General features: G+C 41.2%; 2 protein-coding genes across 5 annotated transcripts in view; both read left to right on the top strand.

Annotated features, from left to right (window-relative positions):
• The window catches only part of ITK (IL2 inducible T cell kinase), a 36553-nt gene extending 23169 nt beyond the window's left edge, over nucleotides 1–13384 (top strand). The window contains exons 8-18 of the mRNA XM_083423151.1: nucleotides 531–585; nucleotides 1762–1841; nucleotides 2855–2991; nucleotides 3572–3646; nucleotides 4262–4433; nucleotides 5786–6002; nucleotides 6727–6791; nucleotides 7660–7778; nucleotides 10232–10389; nucleotides 11306–12769; nucleotides 12887–13384. Coding sequence (XP_083279277.1) covers nucleotides 531–585; nucleotides 1762–1841; nucleotides 2855–2991; nucleotides 3572–3646; nucleotides 4262–4433; nucleotides 5786–6002; nucleotides 6727–6791; nucleotides 7660–7778; nucleotides 10232–10389; nucleotides 11306–11377 — 1150 coding nt within the window. The 3' untranslated portion in view covers nucleotides 11378–12769; nucleotides 12887–13384. The remainder of the gene's footprint in view (nucleotides 1–530; nucleotides 586–1761; nucleotides 1842–2854; nucleotides 2992–3571; nucleotides 3647–4261; nucleotides 4434–5785; nucleotides 6003–6726; nucleotides 6792–7659; nucleotides 7779–10231; nucleotides 10390–11305; nucleotides 12770–12886) is intronic.
• Nucleotides 13385–15667: 2283 nt separating this feature from the next.
• The window catches only part of CYFIP2 (cytoplasmic FMR1 interacting protein 2), a 64848-nt gene continuing 60321 nt past the window's right edge, over nucleotides 15668–20194 (top strand). For 2 of the 4 annotated variants that reach the window (XM_083422550.1, XM_083422551.1), the window contains exon 1: nucleotides 15748–16024. The gene's annotated coding sequence lies outside the window, so the exon portion shown is untranslated. Of the gene's footprint in view, nucleotides 16025–16290; nucleotides 16408–20194 lie in introns of those variants that run through there. The other 2 variants (XM_083422548.1, XM_083422549.1) reach the window with 2 other exon arrangements.

Here is a 20194-nt window from a genome sequence, read left to right as displayed (position 1 = left end):
AGCGTTTTGCTGCTGATGGGACACTCCTGCCAGCAAAAACTTAAATAGATCTAAGGCTAAGCGATTATTACTACCAAGGGAGTGAGAATTCAGTTGAGTAGATTTTTTAAAAAAAACCTTCCAAATGAAGGTGTAAATTTGTTTCAGGTTTGGGAGGGTTAAACTGATAGACAGGTTTGTGGAACTAGTTAAGGGGGATATTATCTGTTCAAGGGGCAGAAAGCTATTTCAAGGAATATTTAGTCTGCTGAATTGTGGAGAGTAACTTTCCTTTTCCTTTACCAGACGTGGCCATAGCCATGCAGTTTTTGCATGCCCTGAACATTCAGAATCTGCCTAATTTGTAATGATAAATAAATTCTGATTTCCTTAGTATGTTCTTCACAAGTTAACATTGATGATAGTTCATGGGCCATTTTATGTGCAGCATAAAAACAAGAAAGTAACCCAAATAACTCCAATGCCAAAGAGTTTACAGCTAAAGCTGTACAGCCTAACCTCACATTCTGGGACTTTTTTGACCATTGCAGGTGGTACAACAAGAGTATCAGCAGAAGCAAGGCAGAAGCCCTGCTCAAGGAAGAGGTAAAGTGAATTCCCTATGGTGGTGGTCTTTTATTTTTCTTGGATATAAATTTTTTATGCCTTTGTTACTTTGAACATGTTGCAAAAGAGACATTTTGGGGAAATGCAACGACACTCTTAGTAGCGTCATATGCTCCTGATGTTCAACATGTCCTATAAGACCAGGGCTTTTACAATGGTGGCATCTATGCCACACTGAAATGTGCTTCTAGTGAACATCAGGCAAAAACCTACAGGGATTTTAAGGTGCCTTATAAGATTTGATCTGTCCACTCAGGCTTTCTCAGAGGAGTAATCTAGCAATGTTTACAGTGGTGCCCCGCAAGACAAATGCCTCGGAAGACGAAAAACTCGCAAGACGAAAGAGTTTTTCGTTTTCTGAGTTGCTTCACAAGACAGATTTCCCTATGGGCTTGCTTCACAAGACGAAACGTCTTGCGCCTTTTTTTTTAAACCGCCAGTGCATTCCTATGGGAAACCGTCAATACACATTGGTGCTTCGCAAGACGAAAAAACTCGTAGAACGAAAAAACTCGCAGAACGAATTAATTTCGTCTTGCGAGGCACCACTGTATATAGTAATTTGATCTAGTGATTTGCAATGTATTTTTTACATGTTTTAGTAATGTAATTTTATTGGGGGGAGGGTTAGGTTGTCACAATGCTACAATGTTCTTTTTCCTCCTTATTGGTAGTGATACAGATATTATTTTAATTAATTTAAAATAATGATTTTTAAAGTCACTATCCAATCCTCTGAATTGCCTGATTATATAATTTGCTGGGTTGTAAGTAGTAATCCTTCCACCACCAGTTGCAGGCAGGTGTCTCTCCCATCCTTACCTGGTTGAACCTGGACCTTATGCTCTACCACTGAGCTACAGACTTCCTCTAAAAAGCAGGATAAAATATAATACATTATGCTAACCAAGCATCTTTGAGGATTGGCTCTTTCTTTTCTCATATTTGTACCACCTGTGTTTGTTCTTTTTAAAAGAAGCCCAACTTCCTGCCTTAGCACCAACACCATTATACTTTGTTCTAGGTCAGGCGGAGATGTGAATTGGGGGAATGGTGATATGGCTTCAGCCACTTAGTTTAGGGATTCTGAAGCCTCTGTTGCATCACTGTTCATCGGCTCTGGTTTTCTGACTTTCTCCATCTCCTCCTTTTCAGGGTAAGGAAGGAGCCTTCATGGTGAGAGATTCAAGGCAACCTGGCACATACACGGTCTCAGTTTTCACAAAGGCTTTGAGGCAAGTCAAGTCCCAGTAGATGTTTGCCGTGGTTCTGTTATTTGGGTTTTTGTTTCTTGTGTTTTGTGAAAGGAAATAAAAATACTAATTTTAAAAACTGAGAGGCTATTTAAATATTTTGACAAGCTTGACAGCTTTCTGTTTTCTTCTCTTCCTCCCAAAACATGTGTTTGAACTGTAATAAAAATGGGAACATTATTCCCTGAAAATGTCACGGCAGAAATCTTGATGCACAGTGTTGTATCAGTTGTAAATTCCTGCATTTATTTTACATGACAGATTGGCGCGCTCTCTCTCTCTCTATATATATATTTACAAATCAGTAAATGTAAATTTGATCACACTAAATTAACAGGTCCAGAGAGTGGCCTTTTCTGCAGTGGCTCCCTGTTTGTGGAATGCTCTCTCTCTTCATTATATATCTTTAGGTGCTAGGTGAAAACACTCTTCTTCAACCAGGGCTTTGGTTGATTAATATCCCACAGCATTTTAAATGAGGTTTTTTTTGGGGGGGAGGTATTGTTTTGCTTTTGTTATAACTATTTATTTTGTGCTTTTATCAGGGGGGGTTTTGAACCACCCAGAGATCTTCAGATGAAGGGCAGAATATAAATTTAATTAATATATCAATAATGATTATTATTTTATTATTTATACCCTGTCCATCTGGCAATAATAATATTGAATCATTTAACAAGGTATGAAACATATCTGTCCCCAGACTTTCCAAAGTGTGACCTTCTAAAGGTTCTCTTTCTAATTGTTGTTTAAAGAGAAACAATGGAAGGGTTTCTTTTCACTACCTTTTAAAAAAGTAGAGGCTCCTAGAGTCAAATAAGTGTTTTTTGGTTGTGTGTATGTGTGTGTATGTGTCTGTGTCTGTGTTTTCCACGTCATATCTACGGTATGTGCCCAAAGTTTCATTGATGCTTGGTAATTCTAATTTGTTTGTTTTTTAGCTGCTTCTATACTGTTTTGAGAGGAACCTTATTTGTTGGTTTTGTCTCTTTAAGCAATGAGAACAACCCTGTTATAAAACATTATCACATCAAGGAGACAAGCGACATCCCCAGGAGATACTACTTGGCAGAGAAGCATGTTTTTGATTGTATCCCGGAACTGATCACCTATCACCAGCACAATGCAGGAGGTATGTCCAGGCAAGAACAGGAGAAACAGCTTTGAAATGATCTGAAGATGTTTGGATTTTTTAATATATTTTTTAAAGTTGCTCTGGAAATCAAAGTTCAGTTCAGCTGTTTTTAAATATGAGTGGTTGGTTTGCAGATGCAGCAGTGCCTCTGCAGAGTCTTGGTGTCAGCAGTGGGGAGTTTGGATTGCTCTGTTAATTGAACTTAGTTCCCATAACTTAATTCACACAAATTTAAATGGGAACAAGTTCAACTTTCTTATCCAGCCCTGTGTAAATTACCTGTGTTTCTGATTATCTGAATAATCGTAAGTTATACCTTGTCTCTTATATTTGTCACACTGGGCCCAAACATTACACTGACAGAGTTTCATAGAACTTCCTTGGGATATAACGTCTCTATGAATCATATAGTCATAGACATATTCAAACATATTATGTGAAATGTGGCTGTCATCTATCTCCTTAGTCTCCATTAACTCTTGGCTCCATGGCCCATCTCTTTTCCACCCCTTCCAACAATCAGCAGTCAGTTTCACCTTTTCCTCCAATTCATGTATATATATTTGCCATCATGCAGGTCTTGTTACTCGTTTGAGGTATGCTGTTTGCTCCTGGAGAGAAAAGGCTCCTGTTACTGCTGGCCTAAGCTATGGTGAGGAGACTGCGTTGACTTGTGTTTTTATTCTTTAGTTATATTCATTTGGCATAATGGTTCCACTTGTCTAAATGACATGTGCTATGACTCTATAGAAGTTAATGTTGCATCCATTTTTACTGAGAACAGGCTCACATCAATGAATGGATCAAGTAGAAATGTATTTTTAGCAAAAACAACAGAACCTCATAGTATCTTAAATACTAAGGGTGAAATTCAATGGAACGCTCAGGAGATTGTTCCATCCGTGCAAACATTTCTGCTTGTCCAATAGAACAATTTCCCCTTTCCTCCATCTGTATTCTGCTTTGGGGTTTCCCTGAATGCCCCCCAAGCAGATTTGGGGAGTGCATGGGGGCAATGGGGGGCGTGTTTAAAACAAAATATGTATGATGGTGCAGTCTAATGGAAAACTGATGAATTACTATAAGAAACTAACCACGTTCCATTATTATCAAGCTTCAATTGTTAAAATTTGAATGAAACTTCTCAAACCCTTAAAATCTATTATCATAGTTGGTGGTATTGTAAAAGGCCTAGTACTGCTGCACTCCTTTTCTTTCATAAAGCACTACACAGGCTTGAAAGTGTTCTTCTGCTGCCTTATCCTAGGAAAATGGATGATTAATCCTCAGGAACTGACATTTGAGCAGGAGATTGGCCTTGGCCAGTTTGGAGTGGTTCATCTTGGTTACTGGCTGGGCCGGATGAAAGTGGCCATAAAAACCATTCGCACAGGAGCCATGTCAGAAGAAGACTTCATTGAGGAGGCCCAAGTCATGATGTAAGCAATCCTGCCAAGGTCCAATACCAGTCAAGGTCCATTACATTGTGTCAAGCCTTTAGAATGATGTCAGGTGAACCCAATGTCGTGTAAAACAGAGACACCATTTCCTGTTATGAATCGAATGGCAACATGACTGTTTATCTCTTAGTGCAACCTTCACTAATGTCCAGTTTGGGACAATCTCTATAACCAGAATTAAAATGTACTGAATGTTGTGCTTCAAATACAGGCTGAAAAGTTGTGGGATATATGAGTGCTTTGTAAGGTTCTCTTTGTCCCTGTACTTTGGTGGAATTGGTCTTTACTGGAACAATAAGAGCTAACCACTGAATTTCATTTTTTATCTATGTGCAGACATATGCACGGATAAATATTAATGAAGTCATGATGATTGGAGGCTACTTAGTGCAGTCCTATATATCTACTCAGAAATTTGATGGGAGTTATTTCCAGTCCCAGCTAAGGATATAATTTCAGCCTGAGTTTCTGGTTGATGATGGATCTTTATGTTGTCCTTTTAAACACTGGGCAGTTCTAGAGGGATAAGGAATCTAAAGCTGGCATACAGCAGGCTATTTTTACAGCAGTCTTTGCTTGGCTCAGAGATTCTTCTTTTTCGATTGTATGATTTTTTGCTTTTGTTTTGAGATAATATTTCTCTAGACACAATGACAAACATGAAAAATGTGGCATCCATTATTTTAAAGCTTGAAGAAAATATTTTCGATTTTAAAAAGCAGTAATTTGAATCAATATAAAGATGGGGTAAAATGCTGTTTCCACTGGGACTTTTGATGCTGCACAATCTCTCCTAAGGGTGAAGTTGGAAATGAAAGATTAACTTTGATGTCACTGGTCCTATACTCAAAGGAAAGGCATAATTTCTGCTTTTTATAGCTCCTTCAATAAAAATCCCTATTGTATTAATATCTGATGCTTATTTTCATAAAGACACACAGCAACCTCAGGTTGTTGGGGAAACTTAATGAGCATTTATTATACACATTCTGAAGTATTTAAATGCATTGCGTATGTGAAGAGTATTTAAACTACATTCAGCAAGGCTGTTGCTTGAACAGAAAATAGGGGAAATGTCAATTACATTTTGTTTATTTGTGCAAGCAGTGCAGAATCCATCTTACTTTTCAAGAGATTCATACAATGATGAGAGAAATATAACATGAAATTTTCCAGGACCCACAATTTGTGTGTATACCATTCCTGGGTCTGGTTTTCTTCTTTCACATTGATTTTCTTGCTCTTTTCTTAAATGAAAAGAATATGCCCATATATCAGCTTCTGCAAAGGACCTCACATGACTACACTGATTTCTCCTCTTATGTCAACAGGAAGCTCTCCCACCCCAAATTAGTCCAGCTCCATGGGGTATGCATGCAACAAGCTCCTATGTGCCTAGTGTTTGAATTCATGGAGCATGGATGTTTAGCTGATTATCTAAAGAGGCAGCGAGGGAGTTTCTCAAAGGAAGAGCTCCTTGGAATGTGCCAAGATGTGTGTGAAGGAATGACTTATCTGGAACAAGCGTCTGTCATCCACAGAGACTTGGTATGTCTGGGTCATGTCCGTCTGTACCTCTTGTAAAGAAATTAGCAGCTCTTAAATTAAGAAGGAAATGAAATTATCACCACTTACAAACCATAATTTAAATAATTAGGACTGTAACAAATATTATTCCATTTCAGTATGTGAGCCAAAAATAGCGGTTGTGGGGCCATTATAGTTATTTCCTGAAAAATCCTTTTATTGTCAGAATATTTACTCTTTTAGGCGACCCACCCCCTCATCTTCAAATGCTATTTTTTCTCTACCTGCTGAGGCTCTGGTGCCATTGTCCTTGTCAAGTTTTTCCACAGACTGGCCAGTCACATGGGCGATCCCAGCCAACGGAAATCACATGCTAAATGGGATGATATCACATAACTATGCAGTCAATTATGTTTTGCTACATGAAGATATTAGTGAGGGAACACAGTCTGCTGAGAATGAGGGCAGATCTACATGGATCAAACATATTCATGAACCCAGCCAATCAGATTTGACCACATGATTACCGTATGTCGTTGAGTGAAGAAGACAGACTAATCTGATTAAAAGAGGAGGAGCAAGTCTGAGATATGTAATTGAATATGCAAATGTTTTCACAACCTCTGTGCAAAAATGTTCAAAGGTGTTGGATGTACTTTTCAACACAGCTAAAATTGCTCTTGAGAAATAATGGGTTGTTTCAATTCAGCCCTACTAATACTCTCTTTTTCTCCATTCTACACAGGCTGCTCGGAATTGTTTGGTAGGAGAATTCCAAGTTGTCAAAGTGTCAGATTTTGGAATGTCACGGTAATTTGAACCTTGTATGCATACTGGATGAGCAGAATTCCACTAAAGTTTCCCCCTCATTTTGAAATGTGTCCAGCAGCTACTTCATTGTGGCAAAATATACATTTAGTCTGGAGCTGTCCTGTTCTTGCTGAAACTTCCTCTAGCTGTTCCCTCCTTTAACAATGTTTTTTTTTAAAATGTGAACTCATAGTGCTGGAGGCACCATTTCTCATGATTTCCACACTTAATTTCTTTTGCCCCACTGTCATTTCCAATCAAACAGTTTGAGCCATTGTGAAAACCTATAAAAACTAAGAACAAAGAAAATAATGAGATGCCTCTATCATAACCACATTCAACCCTCTGGAAAAGAAATCCCATCAACTGTTAAACCACTGTCATCACCTGCTGTTTTCCCAGCATCATTTCACCAGTTGCTAGCCGGATATGTTCTGTAGTTAACAGCGCTGTTGAAATGGTTGGCAGTATCTGATAATATGGAACCAGAGGCAGTGAACCATTTGGTTTAGCTTCCCGTCTGGACCAGGACATATTATCCTCTTACACCAGTAATCATGTATTATAAGGAGAATGTTATGTTAGCATAGTGCACAGTATTTATTATTATTATTAATTCAATTTATATACCACCATCACAAGATCTTAGGGTGGTTCACAGAATAAAATGCAAACACAAGTAAACAACTCAAACTAAAACAATAACTCCCCCCACCCCAAAAAAAACCCCAATACTCACCCACAATATTGTATGAGATCCTGAGAACTGATTCTTATGCTTGCAATGTATGCATTCTGGTTTTTGTGTAATGTGGACCCTGGAATCATTCAAATGGGTTGTGGCCTTAAACACATTGCTCTGTTTTAGATACGTCCTTGATGATCAGTATACCAGCTCCATGGGCACCAAATTCCCCATCAAATGGTCAGCACCAGAGGTTTTCTCCTATAGTCGGTATAGTACCAGATCTGATGTATGGTCATTCGGTAAGAGCCTTTAATCTCAAAATTCCCATTCACTTAATTACTTCAAGTTCTTCTTCTTGAAAAGACCTTCCATTGTTAATCCTTTCTAGATAAGAAGTTCCAGCCTCGTCCTCATATCCCTTTTGTGTAAAAAGGCTTACATTATTATTATTTAAATGTAATATGTTTTAAACCATATTTGGCTTAACATTTCCTATAGATGGGGAGGGGGGGATTGCAGGCGCCAGCATGGTCTGTGACTTATTATTAATTTGCATAGCATGGTTTGCATAAGAGGATTCTTCTGTCAAGTCATGGCATCGTGTTTCTGCGAGCCTTTCCGCTTTGCTACCCCTCAATCTTTTCACATTCTCCACTGGGTCATTAAACCATCCTACTGTGACCTGGATCAAAACACCCTGAGGAATGACAACTAGCTTTGCCTATGAGTGAGCACTTCAACTAAGAGTTTCGTAATTTTGCTTATTCACCAATAAAGGCTCCTGGAAGGGCATCCCCTAGATTTATAAATGTTTCAAAGTGCTTGTATCATGAAGATGCTTCTTGAGAGCCGGCATTACTTAGCTGATATGAATACGGAATTCCGCTAGAGACAGGGTAGCTCTGTGCTTTTTGCATACAGTTGTCAACTGCAATTAAGAAAATATCCTTTCCATTTTGCTTCTTTATTTTGAAGTCCCAGTTAGTGTTTTGGGTGGTTTGTTTCTAGTCATGCAGAACAGCAACACTTGTTTAAAGTGAGTTTCACAGTTTCGATTTAACCGTGTTTTGATTCAGCAGTTGTGTTTGATTAATTAATTTTGACCCTTTTGAAAAGCAAGTTGGCAGACAGATCATAACTCCAGTGAAGAAGTTGCATTGTCTGCAACAAAGAAAATTGTAATAATTTACATGAGATCATTGTGGAGAATCAATGGTAAAGTCCAGTGTGGTGTAGTAGTTAGAATGTCAGGATTCTACTTCTTTGGCAATCACTTGCAGCCATGTAAGATTGTCTTCCATAAACACGGTCTTAACAGTGAGTCTGTAAATGACTGTGGAGGCCAATTCTGGACCCATACATCCTTCCACTGTGGGGATATAGGTTTCCTGGCGGGAGTTAATCACAGTATGGATTTGCCAAGTGTGCCTTCCTCTTAGCACATTTCTCCCTTTTGTCCTGAGTTTGAACATCTTCAAAGTCCATGACACCTTTGGTAAAGGCTGTTCTCCAGTTGGATCTGTGAGGTCAGGGTTGAATTCCCCATTCAGCCATGAAGCTCACTGGGTGACATTGGCCAGTCACTGCCTCTCAGTCTAGTATTCCTATCAGGGTTGTTGTGGGGATTAAACAAGGAGGGAGAGAATCATGCAAGCCACCTCCAATTCCTTGAAGAAAATATGGGATATAAATGCAATTGATCAGTCCTGGCTCCCACATATAGGCAGAGGCAAACACATAACATACTGACAATCAGGAAACCAGTGAGACTATTTCTATTGTAAGCCTCATTTAGTCTCAACATAGGAAGCCACCTTATTTATGTATTTATTTATCTGAAATTCTGTTCACCCTTCCTTCCGAAGGAGCCCAAGGCAGCAAAGACAGCCAGTCTTTAAAAAAAATAAAAAATTCCAAAACTGTTAAAAATACCTTAAAAAGATTCATTTTAAAACAAGTCAGCAAACTTTTTCAGCAGGGGGCCGGTCCACTGTCCCTCAGACCTTGTGGGGGACTGGACTATATTTTGGAGGGAAATAATGAATCAATTCCTGTGCCCCATAAATAACCCAGAGATGCATTTTAAATAAAAGGATACATTCTACTCATGTAAAAACATGCTGAATCCTGGACTTTCTGCGGGCCGGATTTAGAAGGCGATTGGGCCGGATCTGGCGCCCGAGCCTTAGTTTTCCTACCCATGTTTTAAAACATTCTAAAAACCGTTACAGTTAAAACCATTGTTTCATCCAGTGATCTCAGGGTTTATTTTATTTTAGTTGTTGTATTTATATCCCACCTTTTCTTCCAAGGAGCTCAAGGTGGCATATATGATTCTCCCCTCCCTCATTTAATCCTCACAATAACCATGTGAGGTAGGTTATTTGTCGGGCATAGGAAATCATTCATATATATTTTCCAAAATATAGTCTGCCCCCTTCACAAGGTCTGAGGACAGTGGACCGGGCCCCTGCTGAAAAAGTTTGCTGACCCCTGGACTAGATTATCCACAGGGTCCCTTCTAACTCTAGGATTCTCTGCTGCCACCGCCATGTGGTAGGAATAGCTATGCACATGTACCTCTTTTCAATCAAATTTGTGCCACCTGTGCCCTAGAAGACGATTGCCCAGGGCTCCTCAGTAAACCAAGTAGCCTCCCAGACACAGAAGATGTCTGTGGGAGAAAGGCGGGCCATGACATTAATGTGGATGCGCTCTCTTCCAAAATTATATGTTGCTTGTTTTCTTTCAGGAGTATTGATGTGGGAGATATTCAGCGAAGGCAAAATGCCTTACGAGAACCGGACCAACGCTGAAGTGGTGGAAGAAATCAGTGCTGGTTTACGTTTGTATAAGCCCAGACTGGCCTCCAATACCATTTACACGCTCATGAGACATTGCTGGAGTGAGGTCAGTACTAGAACAGGTGCAGATTACTTCATATATGAGAAGAGGGATCAGAATGCCACCTCGTAAAGGGGGATCCAAAACAGCACTGGTCTTTACTTAAGGAGAGCACATTACATGCTAACACATTTAAACATTCTAAGAAAAATAATATGCAGGTTTAGAATTTTAATTGGTCAAAAATTCTGGAAAATCTATCATGTTAGGGTGGGGTTATCCCACTGCAGGTGCTAACTAGATTACCAATGCCAGGACGTTTACGTTTTCATCAGCAATATAATTCTCGTAAGCTTTAACATACTTGTCAGATTAAAATTAAGAATGATGATGACGAGGTAGGGCCACAATCAGAAGAAACCTTTTTCACCTATTTCCCAGCTCATGGGGCCCTCAGCCATATTCTGCACCTAGCCTTTTGCTTCCTGGTGAGAGGAAGCTTTGTCTGGTACCAGAAGAAAAAGCGCTCACTGCACAGAAACGGGACTGGGCTGGCTTGTCACATATGAGCTGCTGTCTATTGTTTTCACCATCATGTAATGCTTACTAAACAACACTGCAGCTGCTATACTTTTTATATATGCTGGAAGCCACCCAGAGTGGCTGGGGCAACCCAGTCAGATAGACGGGGTACAAATAAATTATTATTATTATTCCTTCTTAGAAGGTTTTCAGTAAGAATACTGGCATGGTTTTTTTTAGCTTATTGTTGATTTTAATTATTTGTTTGAATGTTTTAAAATAGTTGTTTTTAACTGTATTTTCCATGGTAATTTTATTCTTTTTGTAAACCACTTTTGAGTTTTTATTACAATCGGGCAGTATAGAAATCCTGCAAAAATTCATTAATTAATTGCTTCTCTGGTTGCTATTGGCCTTCACAATACGGTCTTCAGTGTTGTCTTCTATGTTGTCCCTTCAGAAGCAAGAGGACAGACCCCCCTTCTCTACCCTGCTCTACCAGCTCAACGAAATATCTGAAACTGATCTTTAACTAAAGATGAAAGGAAGCTGCTTCTTAATTAAAAAAGAAAAAAGATATGAAAGGCATGACCACGTTTAGCACACCTTGTTCAGATGTATTCATTCACCTTGAAGTAGCTGACCTGGGACAGAACTAGCGACAGGAATCCTGGCTATTTAAAAGTCCTACACAAACTGAGAAAACGGATAATGCAAGATGCTTTCAGGGTTGTGTCTAATTATCTGTTCAGTGAGGATTCAGGGGTCTATCTTCTGTTTCACATGGTGATACCGATATTGAAGATGATGAACTGTCATTGCTTTATGGAGCTGACACTTTTTTTTTTATTGAAAAATGACTCATTTCAAGGGGAACTGAAGTATGACTCTCGTCCTCCAAGCCTGCTTGAAGCTGAACGGGAATATTAAGCTATTCATAAACAAATGTTTTGACAGCAAATTCAAAATACAATCTTCTTGAAAAACATATTGCATGGATTAACATAGGACACAGCAGGGACAGGTGGGACTCATTACTGCATCTTGTACATTGGGAAAGTTAGGAATGGACTGCTTGCTTTGAAGCTTTGGAGTATAAAATATAGGATTCTGCTACTTGTTTATTTTCACTTTTTACATAATGTTTTGAAAGAAAGGGTGGGGAATATATATATTCAGCAGGGTTAGCTAATATACAAATATTGTATAATATATTCTTTCACTATCAACTGTTTAAAAACTGTTGTTACAAGAAACATGGGTAAAAAAAAAATGTGAGCACCTCAGGTGGCAAGTGCTGAATGCTATTAATGACAGCAAATTTTTACTTTATTTTACATGAGAGAAATATAAATATATGATATATAATGTACATTACATTGAACTTCCACCTTAGTTGCCAAAATTTCTTGAACTGGCCCTTTACCTGCTTACCCATTTCCAATGGTCAATTACAATGTGCATTATTATAAAATACCCTGCTGGACTGTTCTCCAGTTGAGGATGACTTTGAACTGATTGTATTGTATTAGAATAGTATAGCTATTTAAGTGTTTTTATACATTGTTATTGCTGTGATTATGTTTTTGTATCGTGTTTTCATTGTATAAATTTTGTAAGCCTCTTTGACCATTTTCAGATTGTAAAACTAGAGATTCTTTTAGAAAAATGCTGGGAAATAAATAATAACGGAAATATGGAATATGTAGATGAGATGAGGAAACTATTACAAGCTGTTGGAGAGTAATATGTCCTATTGTCTTCCATGTAAATTCTATCATTACAAAAAGTTTCAATGCACAGGTTCGCATTTAACAAATCTTATATATAAAGGAGAGTTCTATTGGATATTGGTGGTTGGCCCCAAAACAGGAACTTTAAAACAAATGTCCTGATCTGGCAAGAATGCCACAGTATACACCAGGCATAGGCAAACTCTGGCCCTCCAGATGTTTGGGACTACAATTCCCATCATCCCTGACCACTGGTCCTGTTAGCTAGGGATGATGGGAATTGTAGTCCCAAACATCTGGAGGGCCAGAGTTTGCCTATGCTTGGTAAACGCAGCCTACATGTGTTCCATGTGTTAATGTCCATAGTCCAGACACATCTCATCCAGGCTCTACTTAACTGACTGAATGTATTTCTGGTGCAAGTACATCTGCATCCAGGACCACAATTGTTGCATAAGACCATTGCAGCTAAATCAAGGCCCAGGCTGTATCCTATGGAAGAGAGACTTTGCTGCAGAGTTATCTTTGACAGTGTTAAAAACAGAGATACGAAAGCTAGAAGCTAAATGGTACCTTAAACCTAGCTTATGGGCGCAACAATGGCATTGCCCTCAAAGAGGTGGAGCTGTATCTTGCTCTTGCATTTCAGAGTTGTCCCCTCAATGTACAACTCAGGACTTGCTTGTCCTCGGTGTAAAGGAATTATAATAATCTGATACTGTACATAGTTTTGCATAAAAGTCTTGCTGTTACACATTTTTTGAAATCGTTTTGGATTAGTAAATAAATGAGCACCTTGTGTCAAACATTTTGTTAATCATTCCCAAACAAAATAATAATAAAACATCAGAAAAATCCAAGATTAGCCATATTCAGAGTAGACTCAATGAAATAATAGCTATGACTAAATTATATCCATTAATCTCAATACATTAAAAGTACATTAAACAAGGCCACTAAAACCTAAACAAAACATGTTGGGTTTAAAACAAAACAAAAAAGCCCAATTGAACTTGGTTGTGATTTACAGGCAGATCTGATCAGGGTTGAAAACAGTTTTTTCCTAAATTGTTCCCAAATTGCTTCCTTTGTTTTTTATATATTGCATTTTATTGTATTACAGTTTGAATTCCTTAAAATTATACTCTTCTTAAGCCCTGTGAAATTCCTCTTGAGGTTTAATTTATCCTTTTTGCCCTTTCATGCCTCAATTTCCCCTCTCCTACCCTACCTTCTTTCTTTCCCTTAGCTTCTGTACCTGGTCTTGTGAAGATTTTTGGAGTGTTTTTATTTGGCTACCTTTTCATTTTCACTTGATTTCCTTTTCACTTGTTTTGTATTGGGCTGCCTTTTCATTTCCACACACTTATGGGTGTGTGATTCCCCCTTTTTTTTAGGTAAAGAAAGGGTGGAAATAAGAAGCATACACTTGACAACCTAGGGCTGGCTGAATGCTGCACAGGTGAGGCTTAAACTCAGGGGTCAGCAACCTTTTTCAGACAGTCCACTGTCCCTCAGCCTTGTGGGGGGCCGGACTATATTTTGAAAAATAATAATGAATGATGGTTCAAAATTGGGAAAGGAGTACGACAAGGCTGTATTTTGTCTCCCTGCTTATTTAACTTATATGCAGAATTCATCATGCGAAAGGCTGGGCAGGATGAATCCCTAGCCGGAATTAAGATTGCTGGAAGAAATATCAACAACCTCAGATATGCAGATGACACAACCTTGATGGCAGAAAGTGAGGAGGAATTAAAGAACCTTTTATTGAGGGTGAAAGAGGAGAGCGCAAAATATGGTCTGAAGTTCAACATCAAAAAAACAAGATCATGGCCACTAGTCCCATCACCTCCTGGCAAATAGAAGGGGAAGAAATGGAGGCAGTGAGAGATTTTACTTTCTTGGGCTCCATGATCACTGCAGATGGTGACAGCAGCCACGAAATTAAAAGACACCTGTTTCTTGGGAGGAAAGCAATGACAAACCTAGACAGCATCTTAAAAAGTAGAGACATCACCTTGCCAACAAAGGTCCGTATAGTAAAAGCTATGGTTTTCCCAGTAGTGATGTAAGGAAGTGAGAGCTGGACCATAAAGAAGGCTGATCGCCGAAGAATTTTGAATTATGGTGCTGGAGGAGACTCTTGCGAGTCCCATGGACTGCAAGAAGATCAAACCTATCCATTCTGAAGGAAATCAGCCCTGAGAGCTCACTGGAAGGACAGATCCTGAAGCTGAGGCTCCAATACTTTGGCCACCTCATGAGAAGAGAAGACTCCCTGGAAAAGACCCTGATGTTGGGAAAGGTGGAGGGCACAAGGAGAAGGGGACGACAGAGGACGAGATGGTTGGATAGTGTCTTCGAAGCTACCAGCATGAGTTTGACCAAACTGCGGGAGGCAGTGGAAGACAGAAGTGCCTGGTGTGCTCTGGTCCATGGGGTCACAAAGAGTCGAACACGACTAAACGAGTAAAGAACAACAATAATGAATGAATTCCTATGCCCCACAAATAACCCAGAGATGCATTTTATATAAAAGCACACATTCTATTCATGTAAAAACACCAGGCAGGCCCACAAATAACCCAGAGATGCATTTTAAATAAAAGGGCACATTCTACTCTTGTAAAAACACGCTGATTCCCGGACCGTCCGCGGGCCAGATCCGGCCCCAGGATCTTAGTTTGCCTACCCATGTTTAAACTGATTGCCTTATCTCACTCTTTTTGGAGCCTCCTGCTTCTCTATTCAGCCCTTAAGATGAGAGAAACGCCGAGGCCAACAGGCAGGCGCTCACTCTTTCTCACAGCAAGCAAGCAAGCAAGCAAGCGGACGCGCAGTTGCTGCTCATGCCGCCGATTTCTGTCGTTCTTCTCCCCTCCTTCCCTGAGTCTGCCTACAGAATTTGCTCCAGCAGCAAAGCCCATTCCTCCAGCAGTTTCAAGGAGGGCGGGCTTTGCGGGGGGGTGGTGGTTTCACAACCCGCGAAACTCCAGTCCCCTGTCGTTAACAGGTGCAGTTGCTGCCTGACAGGGGGACACGGTCGGTGCACGCTGCGGAGGCGAGGCGTGCAGGGCGGAGGTTGCGGGGGGGGGGGGGCAGGTTTCTTTCTCGCGCCGGGGTGGGGGGCGATGAGCACAAGAGCTCAGGAAGCGCGCAAGCTGTAGCCATTTCCTGCTCTTTGTGCGTGTGTGTGAAAAGGAGGGAGGGGGAGAGAGAGGGAGCCTGTCTGCCTAGGACTGTATGTGTGTGTGCCTGTGTGTGACACGAATAGATCCGAGGAGGAGGAGGCCGAGGCTGTGGCGGCGAAGGTGGAGACTGCCGAGTGGTGGCAGCAGCGGCGCCTCAGCATCTCTGCCTCCTCCGTTGCCCGCCGCTCGCTGCTGCATCCCGCGCCAGAGCCCAGCCGCAGAGGCCGGCAGCATCCTCGCTTCCAAGGCCAGGTAAATAAATTAAAAAAACCCCACACCGGAGGATCCCGCCACCCCGCAGCCGGGGATCCTGGGGGCGCGACGACGATGGCATCCCGGCGCGCGCGGCTGGGGGAGCCGCTGTCGAGCACGAGGAGGAGCGGCCACGACTAAGGCGGCGGCGGGGTGGGAAGATGCCTCTTGGCGCGCGGCTGTCTCGGTTTGGCGAAGGGTCTGCGGCCCGGAGGACGTGGGGGTGGGGGTTGCATTTATATATATATACATATAAGGACGCAGGTGCGGGGTAGTTTTCCTCCCGGCGACAGAAACGGCGGACCTTCGTCAACATCCGTCGCCCGCCCCTGCCCGCAATTCATTCATCTGCTCGCTTCGGCCGCCGACCGTGGCGGAAGGAGGTGATGGTGGTTTGATGTGGGGGGAAATCTGGGCAGTGTTTGGGCAGGAGGGGTCTCCCCCCTGCCAAGCCTGGGAGCCCGTTACCTCCCAAGGGCCGACTATGACAGCTTTGCTTGAAGGGCGTTGAACCATGAGACTGCAAAGCTCTGCCATGATTCAAACGGGTTTGCAACAGGCTTCTGGCAAGACCCCGGGCTCTCCTCCCCCGCCCGTATATATTTTTTTTTGCAAGGGGGGGTGTCGCTTGCTAGGGTGCATTTCAAAGCATGGATGTAGGCCTGGTGGGGTGTGTGTGTGTCGCAGGTGGCCAGGTGCCGAAATAAATTAGGCCCAGCTTGGGTTCCGAAGGAAGGATTTTCCAAGAGATCTCCCAGAATGCCTCGAGCTACCTGGGATATTTCAAGGCCTCCTTGTTTATTATAGAGCACCAAGCAAGTTCCGTGTGATTGGTTTGTTTCCTATGGTGGGGAGGGGTAGGGGTGGAAAAAATTGTGGTGGTTCCCAGGATTCTCTGCAAAAATGAAATGCTTATTCTGTCTTTCTTAACGAGCACATATGGTTTAATTAAGCAGTGGCTTCCAGGATCAAATCGTAGCTTGTCATTCCCTTGCACAGTTGGTCAGTAATTTAGTCATTAGGTGGTTGTGGGGTTGTTGTTGTTGCTTTTGTTGTTTATTTCTGTCTTTTTGGTTGGGAAATTGAAGGTGTGGTGCATAGGCAGAGATAGATCAGGGTGTGGGAGGCGAATGGAAAATGCTCAAAGGGAAATGATGTGGATTCACAGCAAGCATGCACATTGTCAAAACTGGAAAAATAAAATAAAAAAGATGATTAAGTGGTAGAGGTGAAGGTGCAAATAAACATAGTTGAAAAAACAATGCTGCAGATCATACTGAAAGAAGCAGTTGGAGCCAATGAGATATGTGGACTTTAACTTTGTAGAATTAGAGGTACTGTAATTCACTCAAAATATATTTGGTAAATCAAGCTTGGTTTTAAAAAAAAACTTTCCCTGTCCTGTGTCATGTACACTCATATCTGCATTCCATCCTTGAGAATACATTTAAACAATGTTATAGAGAAGCATTTGTCTGAGTCAAACTTTTGAACCCACAAGGTGTGAGTGGGTTGGAAATGAATTAGCTAGTTTATAGGGCCAAGAAGGTCCCAGATGACAGGAGATGAATTGGTTTTGCAGAGAATTGCTGCACAAGTCACAGCTGAGATCTGAGAGGGGGGGAAACATGAGAAGGGCAAATAGAAGTGGGTGAGTTCTGATGGAGCTTCTCTGGACTCTTTTTCCCCATATGTGCCTAGTGGGAGTTAAATGTAAATAAATAAATAAACGAACAAACCAGAATTTGAAGTTGTAGCTGAAAAGGATATTGTTGGTGATTCAGAGGGGGCCTCTGAGCCATCTGTTGCTGTCATTGTGGTGGCTGGGGCTGTGGGGTTTCACATCACAATAATCTTAAGTAATGAGGTTGAACTGACCTGCAGGAAATGGAAAGGAAGGCAAGCTGTGATCAGGTGTTATTTGTTTTATTAGACAGTGGACTGCACCTCAGGATGTGTAGATGATTTTTGGTTGCTTAAATGTAAGTAATCAGCTGGCTCCAACTATTTTAAAATCAAGCTTTGCACAACACAGCAGTTCTCAGAGTGAGAGATGCACCTCTTCATAGAAGTCATTTAGGAAACTGCCCCTACCAACCTACCTACCAACGAACTAACCACACTCTTCTAGAGTGTTTTAGAAGTCTCCCTGTGATGTCATTGTGTGCATTTCTGCATATATTCTAGATCATCTGTTTTTCTTACAGTTAAGTTTTGTTTTCCTGCAATCCTTCGCATTCCCCAACCTCATTTTAGCTTTTTATTTTATTTTATTTATTATGTGCACCTCACTTTTCCACTCCCCAAAGGCAGCGTACAGTCATTTAAAATCCGAACAAGAGTTAAATGCTATTCCTGAAAGTTGGAAGATTTTTTGCAGTGGCTTCTGGTGCTATGTTGGAAACTGCAGCCAGAATGGGAAATTAGATACACCACAGTACCCATGGAGAAGAACCAGGGTATGCACCTGGAGTTGTTCTGACATAATAAGTAACTCTGGTTAGATGGAAATGGAAACTTCTGTATTCCTTGTGGCCACCCGAGAAGAGAGGGAGCTGGAGAAGTGTGCAAGCTCAAGGCTTGTGCACTTAATGCTAAATCATAGTTTAGTGTCCCATCCAAATGCAGTCATTGGGTCTTCCATTTCAACTTGTATTAGATATGTATATTCTAACATTTCAACTATGAGAAGAAGGGGGGTGTCCCTTTAGGGGTGTAACAAGGAATTGTCTCCGTCTCTACCGCCTTATATTCCTGGGAAGGAAAGAAAGGAGTCAGCACAGGGAAAACATCAATGCATTTGCGGTACAGGGCAGAGGATCATGAAGTGGATGGTTCTGGGTGATTTCAACATAAAAGCCAAGGTGTCTGGTGTAGTTCAGGAATTCATGGCCTCCATGACAATCATGGACCTGTCTTAGATTATATCTCAGCCAGTGCATGTTGTAGAACTCACTCCTTCTGTCTGGAACAGGTGATAATGTCATTACTTGATCAGGTTTGACCTGTAAGCTTCCCAGGGGTCTGGGATGGTTTTGATGCTCCATCCTTGCTGGCTGATTGAACCAGAGGGACCTGGGCTGTCAGCGCTGGCCATCTGCAGAGTCCCATCAGCTCCTATATACTTGTAGGAGCTTAGAGTAATTAAGTGATAGGCTCCACGGCTAGAGCACAGGGTGTCAGACGACTTGTAGCCAAAATGACCTAATACAATGATGTCTTGGCCTGTGATGGTGATAATAGTGAACAAATCATCTTTGTCCATCACCATTGTGATATAGCGTTGTCCACCTCAGTGTCGTCCAACTGTTTTGTGTGGTGAGGGGTGTCCTGTGTGTGGGCTTCATGAAACAGACCTTAGAACCCATAGAGGCCCATTAGGAAGAATTAGCAGTGCATGAGCTACTGTAATGTGTTTCACATAGGGCTGCCTTTGAATCTGTTTCAGAAACTTCAGCTGATGTAGAACATAGCCATCTGGTTATCAGCAGGGGGCAGGTGGTCAGCACATGCTACCTTGATTGGGTTGCCAGTGCATTTTTGGACCCATGTTAAAGTACTGGTTATTACCTTTAAAGCCCGGAATGGTTTGGAGCCAATAAAGTTATTTAAAGGATCACTTGAAGCCATATGGTCATGCCCACAGCTTAAGAACTCAGAGGACTGACTTCAGTGCCTGCCTATAAAGGCAGTTAGACTGATGAGCAAATGTATATAACCTGAAATTATGGAATGCAGTTCTGTAGTGATTAGGCAGACCCCCATCTCACACATTTTTTTTTAAAAAAATAGGTTTTGATAGAGGGGGACATAATGAGTTAACTAGGTTAAGGCTCAGTTAAAGTTTTAAGCTGGTGATTTTAACATTTTTTATTGTTGCTGACTTTTAAAAGGTTTTATGGAATGTGTTTGCATTTTAAAATACTGTATGAGAAGGTACTATGTGGACACTCAGAAAGTGTAGTACAGTATATGCCCCTTAAATAAATAACTAATGTCACGCTTTGTAGACAACAATGAAAGAGGGCATTTTCAAATAATTTGGTGGATGTTTCATTAGCTTAGCTCTCGATCCATTCCAGTCCGGCTTCCGCGCTGGTCATGGGACCGAGACGGCTCTGGTCGCCCTAACAGATGATCTCCGCAGGCAGCTGGATCGAGGCGGGTCGG

Source organism: Podarcis tiliguerta (genome assembly GCF_965153285.1).
Source record: "Podarcis tiliguerta genome assembly, chromosome: 2".
NCBI classification, from domain to species: domain Eukaryota; kingdom Metazoa; phylum Chordata; class Lepidosauria; order Squamata; family Lacertidae; genus Podarcis; species Podarcis tiliguerta.
This window is presented reverse-complemented; position numbering and strand designations above follow the sequence as displayed.